Source organism: Perissodus microlepis, chromosome 10 (genome assembly GCF_051167445.1).
Source record: "Perissodus microlepis isolate ML-2025 ecotype Zambia chromosome 10, ASM5116744v1, whole genome shotgun sequence".
Taxonomy (NCBI): Eukaryota; Metazoa; Chordata; class Actinopteri; order Cichliformes; family Cichlidae; genus Perissodus; species Perissodus microlepis.
In genome coordinates this window covers 18,715,256-18,735,470 of record NC_140470.1, presented here as the reverse complement: position 1 = coordinate 18,735,470, position 20,215 = coordinate 18,715,256, and the positions used below count along the sequence as shown (strand labels likewise).

The 20,215-nt window shown below is 39.1% G+C and overlaps 3 protein-coding genes across 4 annotated transcripts in view; 2 read left to right on the top strand and 1 right to left on the bottom strand.

Moving 5' to 3' along the window:
• Positions 1-7,639, top strand: part of caln2 (calneuron 2) — a 46,792-nt gene extending 39,153 nt beyond the window's left edge. The window contains exon 6 of the mRNA XM_084940479.1: positions 4,572-7,639. Coding sequence (XP_084796605.1) covers positions 4,572-4,699 — 128 coding nt within the window. The 3' untranslated portion in view covers positions 4,700-7,639. The remainder of the gene's footprint in view (positions 1-4,571) is intronic.
• A 1,227-nt stretch (positions 7,640-8,866) lies between these two features.
• Positions 8,867-15,961, bottom strand: sdf2 (stromal cell-derived factor 2). The gene is made up of 3 exons (XM_084940478.1): positions 15,696-15,961; positions 13,857-14,053; positions 8,867-10,315 (listed from the first exon to the last, which is right to left on the bottom strand). Exons 1-3 carry the CDS (start codon positions 15,877-15,879, stop codon positions 10,016-10,018), a joined length of 681 nt encoding a protein of 226 aa, XP_084796604.1. The 5' UTR covers positions 15,880-15,961; the 3' UTR covers positions 8,867-10,015.
• Positions 15,962-17,460: 1,499 nt separating this feature from the next.
• Positions 17,461-20,215, top strand: part of supt6h (SPT6 homolog, histone chaperone and transcription elongation factor) — a 21,218-nt gene continuing 18,463 nt past the window's right edge. Inside the window, exons 1-3 of one of the 2 annotated variants that reach the window (XM_084940474.1) lie at positions 17,461-17,644; positions 19,424-19,534; positions 19,617-19,787. In XM_084940474.1, the coding sequence (XP_084796600.1) occupies positions 19,435-19,534; positions 19,617-19,787 (271 nt within the window). In that variant the 5' untranslated portion in view covers positions 17,461-17,644; positions 19,424-19,434. Of the gene's footprint in view, positions 17,645-19,423; positions 19,535-19,613; positions 19,788-20,215 lie in introns of both variants that reach the window. The other variant, XM_084940472.1, reaches the window with a different exon arrangement.

The following is a 20,215-nucleotide window of genomic DNA, read 5'->3' as shown; positions in this document are numbered from 1 at the left end:
ACCAATCAGAGCTCAGGAGGATGGAAATTAGGGCATCATCTTCCTGCGTTGCTAACTAGCCATATTCATTAAAAATGGAAAGAAAAAAACATGGTCAGCATGTATAAGATCGGGACATCTGTACAAGTTGCTGTGAGCTAACTTAATGAAAACTCTGACTTGTTTCTTCAGTGACTGTGGAAAAATCTTCACCAAAAATGCCTGTAACAAGACAGATAAGGCAGCTGCTACTTATTGTTTTGAACAAAACTAAATCATACCTCTAGCCAACTTGACCACAGTTAAATGGATGAGTAAACGGAGTAAAAAAGAAATGCAATTTCACTTTGGCAGCTAACCTGGTTCTCTGCAAAGAATAATACCCAAAAAGCCTCTAACGCTCACAGTTTGGTGTGTTTTGTTTTGGGGGGTTTTCTGTCTTTTATCAGTACACAAAATGGAGCGGTTAAGCTGCAGAACACTGTGTGTTGTCTTCCTCAAGTCTGCTTGGCAAACTCAGTGAAACGTCTCAAGCAAATAATTAAAGCACACGATAACACTCATAACTATTTGCCATGACACCACAAATAGCTGTATTTACAGTTTAGGTGTGGAGTTTTGTAGAGTGCCAGGCTAGCTCTCTGATTCCAGACTTTTTCGCTATGGTGAGCTTTATGCCTTCATACTTGAGGCACAGGCACGAGTCATCTGATCTCAGCAGTGTGTAAGAAAATAAGCAGCACTCCAAACATTATACTAGCCATTTACCATCAGCAAAGGATTATTGCAGTGATCAGTTCTCTTACAGGAGCCCTCGTGTACACTTTACCTGCACAGAGTCATTGTTTTTGTTTTTCTGCTTGTCTAGTCAGACATGATCTTGACAGCTGCCCTGGTTTCATTTTGACTATGTCTAGAGAGAGCCACTGATGCAAGTGTGTGCTGTCAGCCAGCTTATCATTGTCTACAAACTAAACCAAGGACTGAATCATGGACTGTATGTGAGCTTTTGGCTGATGTGGAAGTGCTTAAGCCAAAAGGAGGTTAACTCCTCTGACTGCAAAGACAGGTTTGACTGTACAGATAGCTGACAGCAACAAGTAAAATGCTAAAACTTTTTTCCTTCCTGGGTCCCTTCTTTTCTTTTTTAGAGGCAAACACATTTGTCCCTAAACTTTTTCCACTTCTTTGTATACTTCCTCACATCAGTTCCAATAGTTTAAACAATCTCCCTTCAGCATCAGTCCTTATACTGATGCTTTGATTATTTTTTCCTTATATTAAGACAACGATTTTTAGTTTCTCATTAATAAATTCAGAAATGCACTGGAGCAATCGACGGTAGTGGACAGGCCAATTAGAATAGTTGTGATCTGCCTCAACACAACATGGGGTTTGACCTCTGTTGAGTGTATAATATCAGCCATTGGGTTTGAATCATATTAAACATAGCAGGGTATAACTTAAGGTGGACCTTCCTCATGTCCAGGTCCTTAGTATCTTTTAATTTCTGAGTCAGATCATCCTCGAGTTTGTTTTCAAAAACCAATATGGTAGTGGTGAAAATACTGAGCTTGCTTTAAATAAAGTCTTTTGACTGAATCAAAACAACTTCAACAAATGGGTGAATGTGCTATGGGACTTGACTGGGAGTCATGATGTGCCAGAGCAAACCAGCTGCTCACGAGAAATAAAGTTAAGAGAAATGAAAAGTCTGAGGAAAGGAGAAAACTTAGTTCTACTGGAACAAAGTGGAAACTACATAGCACTGTGCTATGGGTGAATCCTCAGGCTCGCAGAAGCAACCTTTTAAGTGTTGTTTAGCAAAACTTTGAGGTGAAATCCTTCATTTTCTAATCTGCTGCTATATCCATCACAGAAGTTTCATCTGTAAAGTGTTGATCATGTCAAAAAGGCTGCTGAAGTAATATTTAGATGATAAAATCTAAACATCCTGCGGTCATAAATTAATGTCTTTAAGTTTTTGAAGCCAGGAGTGAGACAGATTGAAGATTGACGCTCTGCTAAATGTTTGACTGAACAGCTGAAAGACATGCAATATTTTTCCAGCCTAAGAACAACTTATGTTGCTGTAGGGAGAATAGGGAAATGAAAGCCTAAACCTGACCCTGCAGAGCCCAAAATTGCCTGTCTGCTGTGAAACATCCACTGAGTAAGACTAAGACAAAGGTAAAGAAAGATCAAACACATTGAAAAACTTAGAAAGCCTTAATGAATCCACTGGGACTCAGTCTTGGGGAGACCTTAAAAAGAGACAGCTGGAGGGAAATGGTGAAACTAAGCAGAGAAGGGACAGGAGATAAGAGGCTAAAGAGGATCAGGGAACTGCTGGCTTGGCACTCTCTTTCACAAAGTTTTTGGTGTTGAGGGAAGGCTGTATCGTGGAGTTAGGGAGAGCAAAATGGAAAGTATAAAAATGTTGAGAGTGGGAAAATAGGCAGGGGGAGGATATAGAAGACATGAAGAGGTATAGACATCACTTCTACAGGACAGCTGTACACCTCTCCACATTTAACCCTCTTCCCACATACTCAGCTTCCCTCTTTCATGGCTGCTTCTTTCCCATCTGCGTCCTGTCCAGTGGGACCCCAGTGCCTTTCACAGTTCCTCTTAGATCACCAAGTCTGAGCGCTGACTTGATTTATTGATGCAGTGTGTGATACTAACAACCTGAGACAAGCAGGCTGACAGCAAGGAAACTTTTGGTTGTTACTCCTGCTGCAAGGCCTGTTGGAGGACACATCTGTCTCTGCTCATCTTTTTCTCTCAGTCTCCAAAGATGTCTTTAAGGAGGAAAGCAGGGGCCTGTCATCCCAAACATCCCAAGCAGAACAAAAGTTCCACCTTGCGCCTCTTGTCTTTGTTTTTGCTGCAGCTTTGCGTGCATTGTAACCAGTTTTTGCCTCTGATGAATTGATTGTCTTTACACTGGAGACGCTTCAACTCGACGATCTGGGTCACAGAGATAAACTGCAAAACATGGCAACCAGAAATGTTAGCTGCTACTTCACCTGCATTTGTTTGAGTCAAAGAACCAACATGTCCCCCGAGGAACAGGTTAAAATGGTAAAAATCTGAATTTTTCATGAAGACCATTAGACACTTGGAGAGAAAATGCCGTTGCCTTTATTGTTCCGCAGACTTTATTTTCTAAACCTTCACACATTCTTTCTTGAATGCCGTGTTAAAACAGTCTCAACTCAAAGGTCCATTTAGTTGCATTTCGAAGCTTTTGGTAATATGTTGGAGTTTTCACTCAGCTAGTGGAAGTCACTTAGATTTGACATGAGCTTTGATTATATGATCATGGAGGTTGCATATGGGTGGGAGACTGTAACCCCTAAAACTGCCTCACTGAGATTGTGAGAACATCCACTGACTTCTTTTTTAATGCTGCACACCAAGACGCGGTTGTATAGCCATTATAAATCACCAGATCAGCATGTAACAAGGCCTGCTTCCATATAAAGCCAATTAACTGTTTTCTTTTTTCTTTTTAAAGACACAATCAACTGTGAGAGCAGCAGAAAACCAAGGGGGCTATCTATTACCTGTTTCATACCATGATGCAGCATTTTGAGAAAATGCTGTGCTTGTTTTTCTTGTGAGATGTCTCTTGCACCTGTGATCTAAGTATAGTGTGAAGCTAGCTCCGGCGAGTGGTTAGCTTAGCATATATGCTAACACCAAAGAAAGACCTTCCAAGAAATTGTCCGATCAATTTTACCTACAAGCAACCATAAAACTCACCAGGTGTTATTTTTGGCCACCTGTGTTGACTTCAAGTATCTGTTGCTTGTAAATGTTGGAAGGTTATTCACGGGTACAAATTTTAAAGCATGGCAAAGCATTAGAGATGCTATAGTTTCACCTGACTTTTAGGATGAGTTAAGCTGACTGCCTCTTAGCTCTGACTCCACACCTAATTCCTAACATAAAAGTGATATTGATCTTCTGGTTTAACTCCCTGCAAGGGAGCTCTTTTCCCAAAATGTCAAGCAAACACCTTACATGACAGAAGGACCCAAATAGAGGCAACCAGGGCCAGGATAAAATCCAAACCTCAAATATTTTGCCAAGTTGAGGTCATATACAGATGGCCACTTGGCATAGCAAAGAATGCAGAAGATGTAATGGGAGAAAAAAAGAGGAACAGACAGACAACCCATGTAGTAAATCAAAGAAATGAGGAGAATACCACACAGAAGGAAGTAAATTGTTTGATAGCTTGACGACTGAGCGGAACGAGACAATCTGGGAGCTTATTACTGGAGAGCTAGGGATATGTACACTGGGGAGATTGATTAGATTAGTAACAGGTGGTGCACAAAATTGGCGGGAAAAACACGGGGAGAAAGTAAAACAAACCACAGTGCATGAAAGTGAGTGACTTCAAACTAAAACAGGAAGTCACAAAGACTATTCATTTGAACGTCCAGTTTCTATTTCTTTGTTTTCAAACTGAATGCAGTAGCAACTGAATTTACCATGACAAAAAATAAGATGTACAAAAAATAAAAAGACAAATTATAATAATCTCTTCATTTCTCTTCTTTTTTCACTTCTCTCAGTTCATCCCAAGAAGAAGAATAGGCAAACGTGTGTCAGGAAAAGCCTGATCTGCGCCTTTGCTATGGCTTTCATCATCAGTGTCATGCTTATCGCAGCCAATCAGATGCTGCGGAACGGCATGGAGTAACCAATTGCACTGTGAGCATGGGGAGTGGACAGAACAGCCATGACCTCACATCTTGTCTTTGCAGCCAAAGCTGGACCACAACCCAAGCACTTCTCTAAACAATCAGTTGAGTTTTGTTTTGTTTTTTTAAGTTTTATTTGAACTGAACTTACAAAGGCAGACAATGAGTAAAATAAGTAAAATGAAAAGAGTTGTATTGACGATGTCACCACATAGAGTCACTGGATTTACTGATCGTAAGGAACCTGAACTGCAAAAGAATTCTGTTTTTATATAAAACACTGAAATTAAGGGGGAAGGGTATTATTTTGCTGTTTTCAAGAACAAGACCACCCTTTAAACTTGATTTTCTAATTACCGAAAATGTGTATCAGGTGCTTTGAGCCATTCCTAGTTACAGAAAGCAAATAATGGTTATTATGGACAACTTCAGAAGTTGCACTGAATGTGAAATGAGTGAATGGTGGGCACAGTATTGAAATGCATATATATATATATATATATATATATATATATATATATTGTTATGTATACAAAAGACTTTGTGAAACATTTACATTAGTCCACCAGTCTTGGGTCACATACGTTCTATGTGAATCTACAAGAAGCACAACTCAGTACTCAGTGACAACCCACTCAACAGTCATTGCTATCCCACTAGTAGTATTGATTGATTCATTGATTGATTGATTGGTCAAGGAAGATTTGTGTGAGATGTGAAAAACAGTGGTGTCCAGGAGTAAGCTTGGAAAGGTTTTAAAAAAAAATCTAATCAAATGGAGTGAGGACTGAAAAATATGTTTAGGAATGTACTGGCAGAAAATGTTTCATCTCAGCATGTCACTGTCATACTGCCCAGCTGTGGTAAACATAAACCATGCAAAAGCATGCCACAATATACACTGCCATACCAAACATTACCCCTACTTGTTCCCCATGGATTTCACTGTATATATAATACTACTTAGCTTATGTAATGTATTATTCCTCTCAACAGCAGAATGTATGAAAGATAGAAACTAGTGAGCTATATCAGGGATAGAGTTGTGACATGCTGTCTAATACAGTTGTTTTCTTGGACAAGGTTGCCGTCTAGTGGTGAAAATAAGTACTGCAGGTAAACGCCTGAACAGCCATGTTTACTATGTCTACAGGGGGGAAGAACACCGCCAATAAATCTGAGCTTTGATATGTTTTTTGTGTCAGTGTCACAAGGGCACTTTGGTCTGTATTGGTCACTTTTTTTAACGAACATTTCTTTGCCAAACTGGATTGTTGCAACAGTTGATCAAGGTTGGATGAAAGACTGAAGGTGATACCTGTTGTAGTTTCAGGGGTCAATGCTGTGTTCTATGGTTCAGATTTAATAGAGATTTTTTTTTTTTTTACAAGGCTTACTGGGATGAAAAAGTCCAAGAAAGACCTTGTAGGAGATTAGAATCATGCTCCTCTTCTTGCGTAATGGAGACAGCCAAGGTTGAACATCTCAGTGACACAATATATTAAATCTGAGGATGAAGCTGTACTCGGTGGTGTTGGTTTTGGGCTGGGCAGTAAATAAACATCATTATTTATGTGCTGAGATTAGAACAGTATTGTGGGGACTGAGCAAAATGTTACGTTTTCATAAACAAATTTAAGGAATTAGTGAAAATTACAGCAAATATTGTTTACAGTTATCTTAGCCAAATAGCCCAGCCCTATGTAGATGTAGCTTTACATATGCTAGTGTTTATTATTCCCGATTGCAACACGCCATAACAGCAGTGTAAGCGGACTGCACTGTGCTCCCCTGGGATATTATTGTAGACTTGTTTGTTCCCACTTTCACTTGTTTTCTAGCACTTTGGCAGGGCGGAGAGAAACAAAACTGGATGTTTCAGTCAAACTAACAAGTCCAGCTTAGACAAAATATAAAGAAGGTAAGAGGGGAGAGGGCTCTCTTTAAAAATAAATAAAAAATTTAAGAAAGCTTTGTAAGATTACAGCAAAAATGTATAATACTGTAAATCAGTATGCATGTTCTTGTTTAGGTTTTCATGTCTTTGAAAGACAGGGAATCCAATAATCTTTCTTTGTGGTGGCACAGCCTTGGTCTAAATGTAGGTATGTATGTACTACTGTCACATACTGTATTTGACTTTCCAATTTATACAGTAATAGCCATTTTTCTAGTTTCTACCAGCTATTAATCAAATCAGAGTGCGGAAGAGGGCATTTTCATAAATATGCAAATACAAGGTCACGTCACCAACATCTCTGTTTCACGTCACCTAGGGTAGAGTCTGTAGGCCTCACTGTGGATGGTTAAACTTTATATTGAATTCAATATATAGTGTGTTTTCTTCACATTAGGTTTTACTGGAATGTTCTCACTGCCTCATTGTCCTTGTATAAACTGCTGTATAATGTATGCTACACTTATTCCTGTAAGTCGGTTCGTCTTTGATATTGACATTTGACCAATGGGCCATCTCTTCGCCTTTGTCGATTAGCATCACAACCCTTTTGAAACCAGCATAGAGCGCTTTATCTTGTCAATTCTCCGATAATTGTGCCATTCAGACATCCTTGCATGGCTATGTAAGGGAAACAAGACCTTTTATCGACACTTTTGATGTTTACATTGTTATACTGTACATCTGTATCAGGACAGGATCAATTCATGATTTTCATGTTTTTGAAAGTTGCTTTTAAGATTTGTTTTTACCAAAACATGTTTTTACCAGTTGTAGATTGTGTAAAGACAAATCCTAACACAGATATGTAAAACAACCTTGGCATGCTGCTTAGAAAAGGAGAAAGAAAACAGCAATAGTTACCAACTGAATGGATATTTAAAAATGCAAATAACGAGTTTAATCTGTTTAATCTAAAAAAATTAAAAAAAAGTTATATCCATATATGTTTATGCAATAAAATTTTGTTTTGATAGAAAAACTATAGTAACTGTGGTTTATTTTGAAAGATGTGCAAGAGAGTTTGAAACAACTTACAAGAATTAAAGCAGCACAGAACGGTCAAACTTAACATCAGTTCAAGTGTGAGAACTTCTGTAAAAGCAGAAGTTTGGGGCCAGTCAGGAAGATTCCTGTGTTTGTGAACACAATGCCAAGAAGGAAAGGTGTTGGCAGTGATCTTGAAGAAGCAATTGTTTCTGCCTATCAGTCTGGGAAGGGTTACCTATAAGGGCAATTCCAAACAATTTGAAGTCCATCATACGACAGTGAGAAAGATTACTGAAGTGGAAAACAATTGGAAAACATTCAAGACACCTGCCAATTTTCCAAGAAGTGGGTGCCCCAGCAAATTCCCTCCAAGGTCACACCGTGCAACACTCAGAGAAATAAAACAGAGGAGCTATATTTCAGCCTTCACAGGCTTCAGCCTGCACGTTAAATGTTCAAGATGTTTGTGTGTATTTTTATTATGTTCAGACACATAAAACCTTAGAATTGAAAGTGAGTGTACTTTTTTTGTACATATAATTTTTGGCTCAAAGTAAGTTTGTAAGCAGCAGTGCTTTCACTTAGTGTTTATAATTTAAAGCTCAGGTTGTTGCTTTGTCACTTGCTATCATTGTTGCAGTGTCATTTCTAAATATCAGGCTTAAAAATAGAATGACAGCATGGTTGGCCCTGAGCTCCTCTCATTCCCCACACGGCACATACAGCAACATCCCAGAGTGCCGAAAGCCCAGTATGACATCACCTTCATACAAATGCTCTGAGGCAATTAATCTTAGTGGGTGTTAGACAAACTGCTTCTTAAAACTGATGCAGTCTGTAATGTCTAGAGGGGAACTAACACGTCTGTCAGCTCGTGTCAGACGGAGGATTCCAGTGGAGCAATGCTGGCATCAACGCTAACACTAAATCACGATAATTAGGGAGCATAGGTCAAACTCTAGTGAGAACAGCCTCATAGCAGATGCACCCGAACTCCATTAACTGCCAGATAATGAACCAAAGATGCCATTAGGTGGACAAACAAGGCATTATGCTTAGTGTAATGGTCCAGATAGATATTAACAGCCCGGCTTAGCTGCAAATCCTTCACTCTGTTATCATTGTGGGTGAAATTAACGGGTTGGACTTCATAAGTTAATTCCAGTTTGCTTTAAGGTATAATGTAAGAAATGGAACAAAGAAGTCACACTGACAATGATTTGCATTAAAAAAAACTCTTTAATATGAGGTATTCACTGCAGATTCATTTTTCTTTTGAACCTCTGGAGCACATATAAATGCACAGGCAGCATGAATGTCATACACTCTACTTTCCCTCTACACTTCTGAGCAAACAAAGATAATAAACAGCATTCAGTACATTAAAGGGGACCTATTTTCTCCAAACTTTCTGTCATTTACATATGATGGTGGGTTCTGCTCATATTAAATGTGGTCAAAATTACAGTCTATTTAACAGATTTTTTCCTTTACATGTTTATACAGACATACAGTCCAGACAATAAGCACAGATCCCTGCCACTTGTTGTGCAGACCTACTGTTTGTAAGAGGTAGCCAATCAGAAGAAAGCTGGCTCGAAGGGAGGGGTAAGGGAGATGCTGTCTGAGAAGTGAGGGTCTGCACCAAGGAAGAGGACAGAATAAATAAAGATAAAGATTATATTGAACTTTAAATTCTGAAAAATATGGAGTATAGGTCCCCTTTAACATTAACAAATATCCACAGAAAAAACTGTTTATTTTCTTATGCGTTATCAGTGTGGGGTAAATCATATGCAACACTGACTTAAAGGGGGGGGGAAATCATTTTCTGTATTAATACTGCTTCGCTGTCACTTGTGTAAACATGGTATAAGATACCATAAAATACAATAAAGACTCCACTATGTAAACAATTACAATGTTTTTTTTAGCATAAAGGCACAACTGTAACAATGTCTTTTTAGATCAACTAAACACAGGACGACTTTTTTTTTTTTTTTTATGTGGAAAACCTGCAGTGTCTTCTGTGTTATAGTTTAACAATAAATTAAAGCTAACAGGACAACTTCTTGTTTGACATACTTGTTACAAAATGCAAAAGAAAAAACAACATTAGTGTTGGAATACAATAAAACAGTACGTTCAATACTCAATATCTTCTTGTACCTTTTAAGTCAAATTATAGTGCCATTCACAGATTAAGTCTGAGTGTAGCTGCTTAGCTGCTGGATCTATGAGTTTCTTGTATTGTTTCCAAAGTATGTTCTGGTGAAGGAAAGGGACTGCTGGAACAGATATAATTAGAGACAGAAATAGGTAGAGAGGAAAATAGAAAAAGACAGAAGCAGAGAAAGAAAAGTGAAGTTTAGAACTCTGTGTGTGGGTGACTGTAGTCTCGACTGCCTCCTGGGCTCTCACTGGGCTTCATGAAGATACCCTCCATGGCTTTCCACAGACTGTGCTGGCTGGGGCTTGACATAGCATGAACTTCTGTCTGACCGTGGATCGGTCGTCCATACTGCTCCCCCGTCACAGACAGCAGTGCATCAGTGGCCCTGTGACGGAAGCGGACGGCCTCCTCCCGCTTCCATACGGATCCCCCACACTGAACCGTCCACTCATCGAGGTGGTCTCCTTCTCCGTTTTCGCCAAATGCGCTCACCTCCTGTGAAAAAGGAGAGAGAGATCAGAGGACTAGTGAAAACAGAATAAAGAAGAAGATGAGGTGCTTTCTTTTGTGGAAGCTCTTTGAAACCCTACAATGTTCCAGACATTTTTAAAAAAAATAACCTCCTGATGTTTTTATGCATGCACGGCAGACTAAACTTTACTAGACATTACTGAGCTGTGTGTGGGAATGAAAATATCTAGATCAGTCAGACAATCTTTTACCTGGCAGCCCCCTAATCTATGTAACATTAGACTGAGCCCATAGAACTGTCTTCAGAATTGACAGCCAGCATTAGGTCATTATGCATCCTGTAAACTCTGAAGGTGCCACCTCTCACCTAAACCAAACAAAATTATTAAATCACAATTCTGTAAAACTCCTTAACCTGCAGGATACATCCACCCTATATAACCCCACCCTTTTGACCCGATAGGCTCATTTCCCTCCAAATCCAAATGAAAACAAAGGGGGTTATTTGCTTAATATTTATCAAAAGAATATGTCAAGACTGCTTGAATGCCCTTTAATCATCTTACATGTGATGCAGTGGACAACACATTTGCCTGACATGTGAAAAAACCATTTGTTTGGAGACTGGCAGAAACCTAGCCTCAGGTGGTCACGAGCTAGCGTGCTGCTAGTGCCTGTCCCAAGATCAGATAAATGGGAGGTTTGTGTGAGGAAGGGCATGTGGCATAAACTCTGTGCCAAATCAAACATGGCAACCCACTGGGAAGTAAAGGAACAACTCAAAGTACCTTCTGATAATAGCTGAGGACAGTGAAATTCCAAAGGTGGTGGATAACTCAGTGATGTGAGATAAAGTCATGCCAACTTAAATCATTAAAACTTAAATAACATTCAACGATTAACTTTGAACTTTTTTACCACTGACATTTTAATAGAATTTGTAACTTTTTTCTTTTTCTTCTTTTATTAGCTGCTATTACCTGTGATGAACTGGTGATCTTTCTTGGGTGTATTCTCCCTCTCCCCCTATAACATTTGAGCTAAGTCTTAATCACACTCTGACTCTGATAAATGGTTTAGAAGATACATGCATGGATGCTTGAATGTGCACATCACATCCTATTCAGAAGCTTAACCAGCTTCGGTCTGTTTTTTCAGGGGTATTTACTGGAGTGAGAACAAATCTGTTGCAGATGCAATCGCCTGTCCATATCTGACCAATGTCCTGCTCTTTACTGCATCTAAAGCCTCGGTCACACAGACCTAGAAGTCAGTCGGGGAGTACCCTGGCAAACCAAAATCCTTGCAACCTCCAGCAAACACTAGACCAACTGAAATTAAAAAAATTTATTCGTTTGTGGTTAGCGTCGGGGAATACAGCTTTTTTCCTAGCAACTTGTGGTTGTCAGGGGTTTCCAAGTGGTTTCTAGGCCTGTGTGACTGTGGTTGCCCCTGTGTGAATGGGGCTGCCCCTGGGACTTGTGCAGTGTGGGATACTGTCTGAATCTAATTTACATGTTTGGATTTTATATATGAAAAATCCAGATGTGCAAATCACTCATCTTTTGACATGACCGAGGCAAATCTGCCCAGACTTAAACGGGGTACCCCGATGACACGAGGCATTGCTGGTTGTGGTTGCCAGGGGTCACCAAACAGTTTCTGGGCCTGAGAAAGAAAGTGATGGTTTCCTTTTTTTTTTAATTTTTAGATTTTTCAAAAATCCTTATTCTGTCCTTTGCAGTTTTCCAGCTGCGTAAATATAGCTGTTGACTGTGTTAAACAACCTTCACAGATTTTAATATTTATCAGTTAATAGATCACAACGCCATGTATACCTTTTTTTTTTTTATCTGGTGTCTTATCTCATCACCAAAGGTTCGGTGAAATACATCCCAGTCCACTGAATGGTGTACTAGTACCACTCATACCAAATTACTGGGCTTCATGAGTGGATGAGAGCTCCTGACAATATAAAGTGTATATTATGCGGTCATAGTTGTCTATGTACATGAAATTATTTACTATTGTGCTAATTTCACATTGATATACAGTTGTACTAAAAGCTTAAAAATTATTATAGGAATGTTTATTATTGGCTATTGACCGGATAAACTAATCTTTCAATCAGAATCGATCTGGCTGAATCAATCTTGTAACTCACAAAGCAAGCTTTTCCACTAATTTTTAGATCACTCAAAACACACCCAGAAATTTATTGGCCAAGAAAACGTGATACGATCAGCCATGCCAGATCCTTCTGAGTCCCCATACAAATGGAAATTATAGGTGTGGAAACTGTTCCCAGTGCCATACTAGTAAAACCACATAGTTTTTTTCATCCACCTACCGGTAAATATTTTCAGACTATAAGTGTGATTACAAATTTATGAAAGTGGCAAATGCGATTTGCCACTTTCATAAATATTATGCGATAGCAGCCCATTTTAATAATATGTAACATTACAATTTTGTGGAATTGAGCATGTGCCAGCACCCCCTGGGGATTTATTATTGAAGAGAAAAGAATTTGCAGAACTTGTACTCAATGTAGTTTCTTCATATTTTTTTTTAATTAGATTTGTTTTGAGATGTGATTTGTTAATATTGGGATGTTGGAATTTTTTTAAAAATATACACCACTGATTTGTCCAAAGTATGAATATTTGTTGTAAACTGGTTTTATAGTTGAGGTAATTTATGAATTTAAGTGACAATTTCAGAATAGGAGACATGGATGGTCCAGTTTTCGGATCAGGTGGTGATGTTAAATGTTATTTGGCTTTTTGAAGATTGTGTTGAAGTTTCGAGTGGACTCATTCATTACCTGATTGATAGTATGCAGTGTGAGATGTCTAGCCAGGAAACTGTTTTTTTTTTGTACATGACGAAGGTCACACAGACTGAAATGTTGTAAGTCAATAAAAAATGATGATAAGCTGGACAGTGTGTGGAGGTTATATATTGTTACACCCAATTATTACAATTTCAGCATTTCTTTATCATGTAGAAAAAATATGATGTACAGTTGTAATTGCACTTCTTTTTATTATATTTTAATATCTCAGATATTAAATGTAAAGAAATATAAACTAAAATTTCTGTTTTCCTAAGGTACGCGTCTTCCAACCCTCTGACACTTTGGTCAGACAGTGTTCTCACACTTTCTCAGGATTTGGGAGTTTTATGCTGACCCGAGGCTGTTTTCCCAGAGAGTTTGTTAAGTATAAAAGCTGCTGTCAACTCAGGTTCACTGCAAAAATGTTGGTTTAGTTTTGAATAAAAGTGAAAGGCACCCTGTTTTTGTGTGTCTGTGTGTGTGTGTGTGTGTTTACACAAGACTACACATTAATAAATGTTACAGCTGTTTATCGCTTCAGTGTTTTTCCTAATCTTCCTAATTCCTAAATTTATTATCAGCTTTTTTGATTAAGAAGAAAAAAAAATAAAGTCCATCTTCTACACACTGACATCCTTCCCCAATTTTTGCAAAGAGAAACCTGGTAAATCCCACACATAGCCCCAAAGCTCTCAGCTTTTCCCTTGTACTTCTCGCACCACCCACCTGGTTAGATGACAGCGGGGAGGCGAAGTAGTGGCTATGCAGGTTACGTCCTGTGTTGACATGAGTGAGGCGAATCGTCTGCCCACACTTAACTGGGGTACCTCTGTGGCACAAGGCATCACTGGTCCCGCGAACACTCCAATAGCTGTTGCTGTCTTCTACTGCAGAAACCCCTGTTACAGACTGCTGTCCACTACCTGCCTCAGAGACACAGTCAGCAGAGGATTGTTAAAGATATTAGAGACAGTTCAAATAAAAAAATAAAATTTCATCCAGAATAGAAGATTGTTATTTAAAACCAGTCCTCTGCATAACTTATGAACTTTGTGTATGTGATGAAGGTTAGGTTTGCTTTATTGGTCGGTTTTTGGCAAACAGCAATTCCATATGCTGGTGTGCAACTACAAGTCAGTGTGGTGAAACAATGTTATACCTAGAGTTTTCTGAGTATACAGTAACATTTCTTGTTATTTCCTTTTGTGACGCATTATTGCATACACCAGTGCCAAATGCTGATATTAGGATTAAAACATGCAGGTACTCTAATAGGAAACAGTAGAGGTGGAGGTATTCACTGGAGACAAAAGGAATGAAACGTCACGAATATCAGGGGTGATTTGTGACAGAAGGATCGCGGCAAGTGTGAGAAGGAAAGGTTTACAAGATGGCAGTGAGACCTGGTGTGATGTATGGTTTGAAGACAGTGACACTGACAAAAACACAGGGTGCTGAGCTGGAGGTGGCAGAGTAGAAGATGCTTTGATTTTTGTTGGGAGTGACCAGAATGGACAGGATTAGAAATTAATATATTAGAGGGAGACATGAGGTCAAGCAGTTTAGAGACAAAGTTAGAGAGACAAGGCTGAGGACATGCAGAGTTTCTTACAGAGGAAAAAAGAGTGACATGGTGGCAGATGATCTGCTGTGACGACCCCTACCCCGAGCTCATGGCTGCTGGTGAGGGTAGGGGTGAAGATTCACTGGTAAATCAACAGGTTCGCTTTTACACTCAGCTCTCACTTCATTACAATGGACTGGTACCATGGGCGCCAATCTCCAGCAATCGCCCCCCTCACTTATAAACAAGACCCCAAGATACTTGAACATCTCCACTTCCTGACCAGGAGTGTGCCTTCCAACCTTTTCCAGCTGAGGATCAAGGCCTCAGACTCAGAGGCGCTGATTCTCATTGCAAGGGCACCAGCTTATTGATTATTGTTGTATCATGATACCATCCATCTTCTTGGAAACATATCATGATAGTATTTTACTGTGTACAGGTGTCATTTGCATCTGTACTCAGAGTTTATGGGGTTGTTATAACTCATACATACCTCTAAACCTCTATCGCTGACTAGTACTTGCACATATTTAACACCACCCTGGGTTCTTGCTCTGTCAGCTAGTACAGATGGAAAGAACCAGTGTAAACACAGTTTATGCTGCTGACTTAGAGGGGCTGCATTTTGTGTTGGAGATGTGATTTCACCTTCGCTTCTTCTGTCTGTCAATAAAAGACCACAAAGAAACAGAAACAGTCGTAACTGTGTTCTAACTGTGGTTGTGCACATAAACGTTTTTATTTGTCTCACCAGCAAACCTTAGAAATTGAGCTGACCTCCTAAAACGTGTCACATTTAACTGCAAACATGATGGAGTTAAGTTGAACATTATGACAAACTCACACTGACACAGTTAATGGATGAACATTAAAAAGTCAGAATTGTATTTTTATCCAACAATGCAAACTTAGTTATGAAGGAAAATAACTGTAGTTATTGTTAGCTGAAAAACACGAGTGTTTATGAATGAAAAGATTAGTTATGACAGCAAACTTACCGGACCCGTAGCGTACGTCGTGCGAGTGTAGTCTCACGTTGTGCTTTAAATTCAACAGTTTAATGACTGATCCGCAGGTCACAAAGCTCAGTTCCGTGCCAAGGGAGAGTCCAAACACACAGGAAAACAACAACAAAATGGCCTGTACAAAGCGTGGCATACTTTCACAGTTTAATTTACCCATTCCTTCTTCGTATAAAAGCCAAGCACATCCAGCCGCTGATCCTTCTCAGAGATTTGCTTTTTTTTTCGCTACGTCATTAAAAACGTACAGTAAGCCAGTGTTGAGCTCAGGAGACAGCGCCTCTAGCGGCTCGGAACAGCAACTGCGCGGTCTTATTTGGTTTTGGGGTTATTTAAGCGTACTATTTGGCATCTCTGTGCTATATTTAAATGATATTTATACTAGGAAAAATACCTTAACGATAGTAAAGGTTGTCATATGGCATGGTGTTATTTTAGTTGTTTATGTGTGTATAGAATCGAGGTAAACCGCAGGGTAGTGATGGGCAGATGAAGCTTCATGAAGCACTGAAGCTTTTCATCCAATTGGTTCACCCCAGCGCAAAGCTTCTTGAGGCTTCATTTGCTCTAGTAGGACACCTACTGGACGCAAAAATATTAGTTGGCATGAATTTGAAGAGTGTGGCCTTTTGCACACAGCCTGTAAATGTCAACAACAAAAGGAGTGTGTAAAACATGTATATTGTAGTGATGGCAGTATACTGTGTATATTTATACTGGCAGTATAGAAAATGAATATTTGGAAATGCTTAAAATGGAAATGATAATTTACTGTGAGGTGAGGTGTGGTTGGGGTATGGACAGTAGTTGTGCTTTTGTAACGTTGAGGTATGGACAGCTACACACTGAGGCTTTGAGCCTCAGTCCTGCCTGTTCACATTTTATTCTGTAAAAACTACATTTTCACTGCTTTTATGACCTTTTAGTGGGGAGAACATAGCTAGGATTTAATGATTTAACAAGTCTTTTAAATCCTTTGTCCTTCACAATGCTAAATGGCTGGGAGTCCTCAATCACCATGCTAACCAGGTCTTCATCTATTTGAGATTGTTCTCCTGAGGAAAGACAACAAAAACAAAGCACAAATATAAATATCGCACACGTAACTTATAACAGCTGTATAATATTGTTATATCATTTAGTAACATTACTGCATGCTATATTATCATGGCATTTGATGGCTCACCTGGTCTTGCTCCACAATTGGTGTTCCTCCTATTCTCATGCAAAGCTCTGTAGTGCCTAAGCATGGATGAGGTGTTGTTGTTATATCCCAGCTCCCTGGCACATAGCAAACACTTCACCTTGTACAAAAGTAAAGCCGCTTAACATAAATTGTATTGCACCATCAGTATTATGAAAATACATCTTCTGTAGAAATTTACATACCTTGTTGGGAGGAATAAAATCAAAATGTTCCCACACAGGGGAGGACATCCTCCTCTTCTTAGCTGGCTCCATTCTCTCCTGACTTTCTCTCCTCACTCTCATAAACCTCCAAACTGTCTCCAAACTCTCACTAACCGCAACTCTCCATCAAACACCCACATTTTTGAATGAAGTCTGAGGGGTTTATATCTGTCATAGCTCGCGGCAAAGTTCGAACCACTTCATGAACCAGTCACGTGGTACAGCCGGGCAGCGAGGCTTCGGACGTCATCATTTTCAGCTCCTCCCATAAATGAAGGAAGCCTCGCGGAAACGCCCCCCTCGTCCCCTCGTTCTGTATCGAGCTTCGATACAGAACGTCACAGGGTGTTAACTTGCAACGGAAGAGGTTGGAAGTTCCCTTACTGCATCCCGGAATTGTCATCACGCCGCTCGTTCTCGGCCATTTTTACGAGTGCAAGCTTTGAAATATAACATACAATACAACTCAGTTGTTACCGTTAATATATTCGGAGTACGCTACCCCACTGAGACGTGTAAGTCAGTTTCTTTTAGCGTGATTATGTGCTATGTCTTCACTGCGATGTCTTCTTTTTCAAGTAGTTAGTACTAATGCTGATGGCTGTTGTTGTCCTCCCAGCTAATGCCAGGCTAACACATCGACATGCTAAAGCGTTAACTAGCCAACGTTAAACTGCGAAGTTGGTTTGGAGGCCTTGGTTAATTTATGCAATGGTGAATTTACTTTAGGTACAGCAGCCTTTTATTGCCAACACGTTTCAAAGCAACAACGTGCCACCGTTGTACTAGCTGCAACGTTCCTTTCTAGTTTATTAGCATTGCTAATTGTCGTTTAACCTCGTTCGTTGCTAGCGAAGACGTTAGCTTTAGCTACCTTTATTAACAAAAAATGTTTATACAACAACCTTTTACTCCTTTAACTTGAAGATTTCACCCGGATAACTCATTCTACCGTTATATTTAAAGCAAGTATGCTGTTTGTACGGTAATCACGGCCAGTGTTTTGTATGTGTGCGTGTGTGTGTACGCATTGCGACATGACTAGGTGAAGTCATTGTTAAAGCCCGCTTGTTAAGTCTTTCTGGCATTATAACAGTGCTAGAGAATAAAATCATTCAAAGGGCTGACTAAAATATACCCTTTTGTTGCTGTTAACGTTAGGCGTTGTTTCTCAACATTACACACACATGTTTTATGAAGCTCTCAAAAGGCATCGTTTTCAGATGTAATCTTTCGCTTTATTGTGAAAGTCTGAAGCTAAACCCTCATTTCTTTATACTTAGCTCAGCATGGTGTGTAGTATATTCATAAATAGTTGAGGAAAACTATCTACAGCAGATAAACAATATCTGGAAGACATGTCCTCAAGAAATAAGAAGAAAAATCATCAAACACCTGACACAGGATATGAGAAATGCCCCACTCTTTGTTGTGGTCTTTTTTTCTTTTCTTTTTTTTCTTCAAACGTACACATATGTGTCTCAGGATTTTCTACTTCGTATATTCCATCACGTCCATTTAGGTAGTTTTAGCAATCTCCCTCCAGAAATCTGTTGACATTTGTGAGACCATATATATATATATATATATATATATATATATATATACTGATTTTTATTCTTTATACTGTGGCAATTATTGTTATTTCTTTCACTGATAATCTTTTTTAAAAGTGCAGCAAAAAAGTAGCCAGAATTGAAGATGCTGAACTGACAATCATAATAGCTGCTGGCTGCATCAAACTCGACGTGTAGTAACATTTCTCGGGGGGTTAGATTATGTGGAATATTATAGCATAGGGTTAAAAGAGGTTTCTGTAGATTAAGAGAGTCCAGGCTGTGTTGAAGAATAAAGGTGGTCATATCAAATATTTTGTTTACATTTCTCTCAATAAATCACTGCAACACTTTTTTAGCAGAATACGAAGAAATTAGAAAGAAAGTAAAGAATCAAAATTCCTGCACAGCACTATTATACATTACTATCAAATTGTTATCATATTAATCACAAAGTCATTAATAATCAGTAATAACCTGATGAATAATCTATATGTAATACAGGAGACATTATAACATCTTTGGTAATACATTGAGATATGTAAAAAAAAATGTAATAGTTTAAAGGGACATTAAGAAATATTTATATTAAGGATTACATTTCTTATTCTAGCACAATGTTATCCAGTATAATGCAAGATTTGTGTGTATATGGCTTTTGTCAGGAGAATTTTGGGAGAACCCAATATTGCCTGATTGATGACATTTTTATTAATAGCATTCTAAACCCTTTCTCAGGAACAGCAGTCATGTCGGACTTTATTGAAAGTGAGGCAGAAGAGTCAGAGGAGGAGTTTGAGGAGAAGGACTTAAAACCTAAGAAGAACCAGAGATTTTTGGAAGAAGATGGTAAGATCTGATTTCTTTAACTTTGGGAATGTGTGTTGAAGTTGTATGGCATGTGGACCCCTCATCTGTCATTTCTCAGCAGATGAAGAGGAAGAAGACGATAACCCAGAAGACCAGGATGAGAAAGGGAATTTACGTGGCTTCATTGATGATGGAGACGAGGTAGAAGAGGAGGAAGAAGCAGAAAAAAGTGGAAGTGGCGGGGGGAGTGATTCAGAGGAGGAAGTGAGGCGTCGACATAAAAAAAAGCGCAGTAAGTTCACCTGGTGTTTTTAAAAAATTGTTAAACCCGTGTGATTAATTACATATATCTATTTAACCTGTCCAGTCAATAGAGTGAAAACACCCATGCCCCATTATTATGCCATATCACACCATATTAGTGAGTGGAAGATGATCTTGGTTACTTCAGTCTTGCAGCCATGTTGGTACCCTACTAAGCAGCAATTTTGAATCCTATAAGTAATGCATTGAAGGAGAACCATAAGGCCACAGTATACCCACCACTTTGGTCACTCTGCACTCTGCTGAGAAGGTCATGACACAATCAAATCCATTTATCCATCTATGTTCGCCATTATAGCGCTGGTAGCAGCTGCAGTATTCTCCTGAATAATAGGTGGTGCCACTCAGACAACACCTATTATTCAGGAGACCATGTAAAGGAAAATTAAAGGCAGT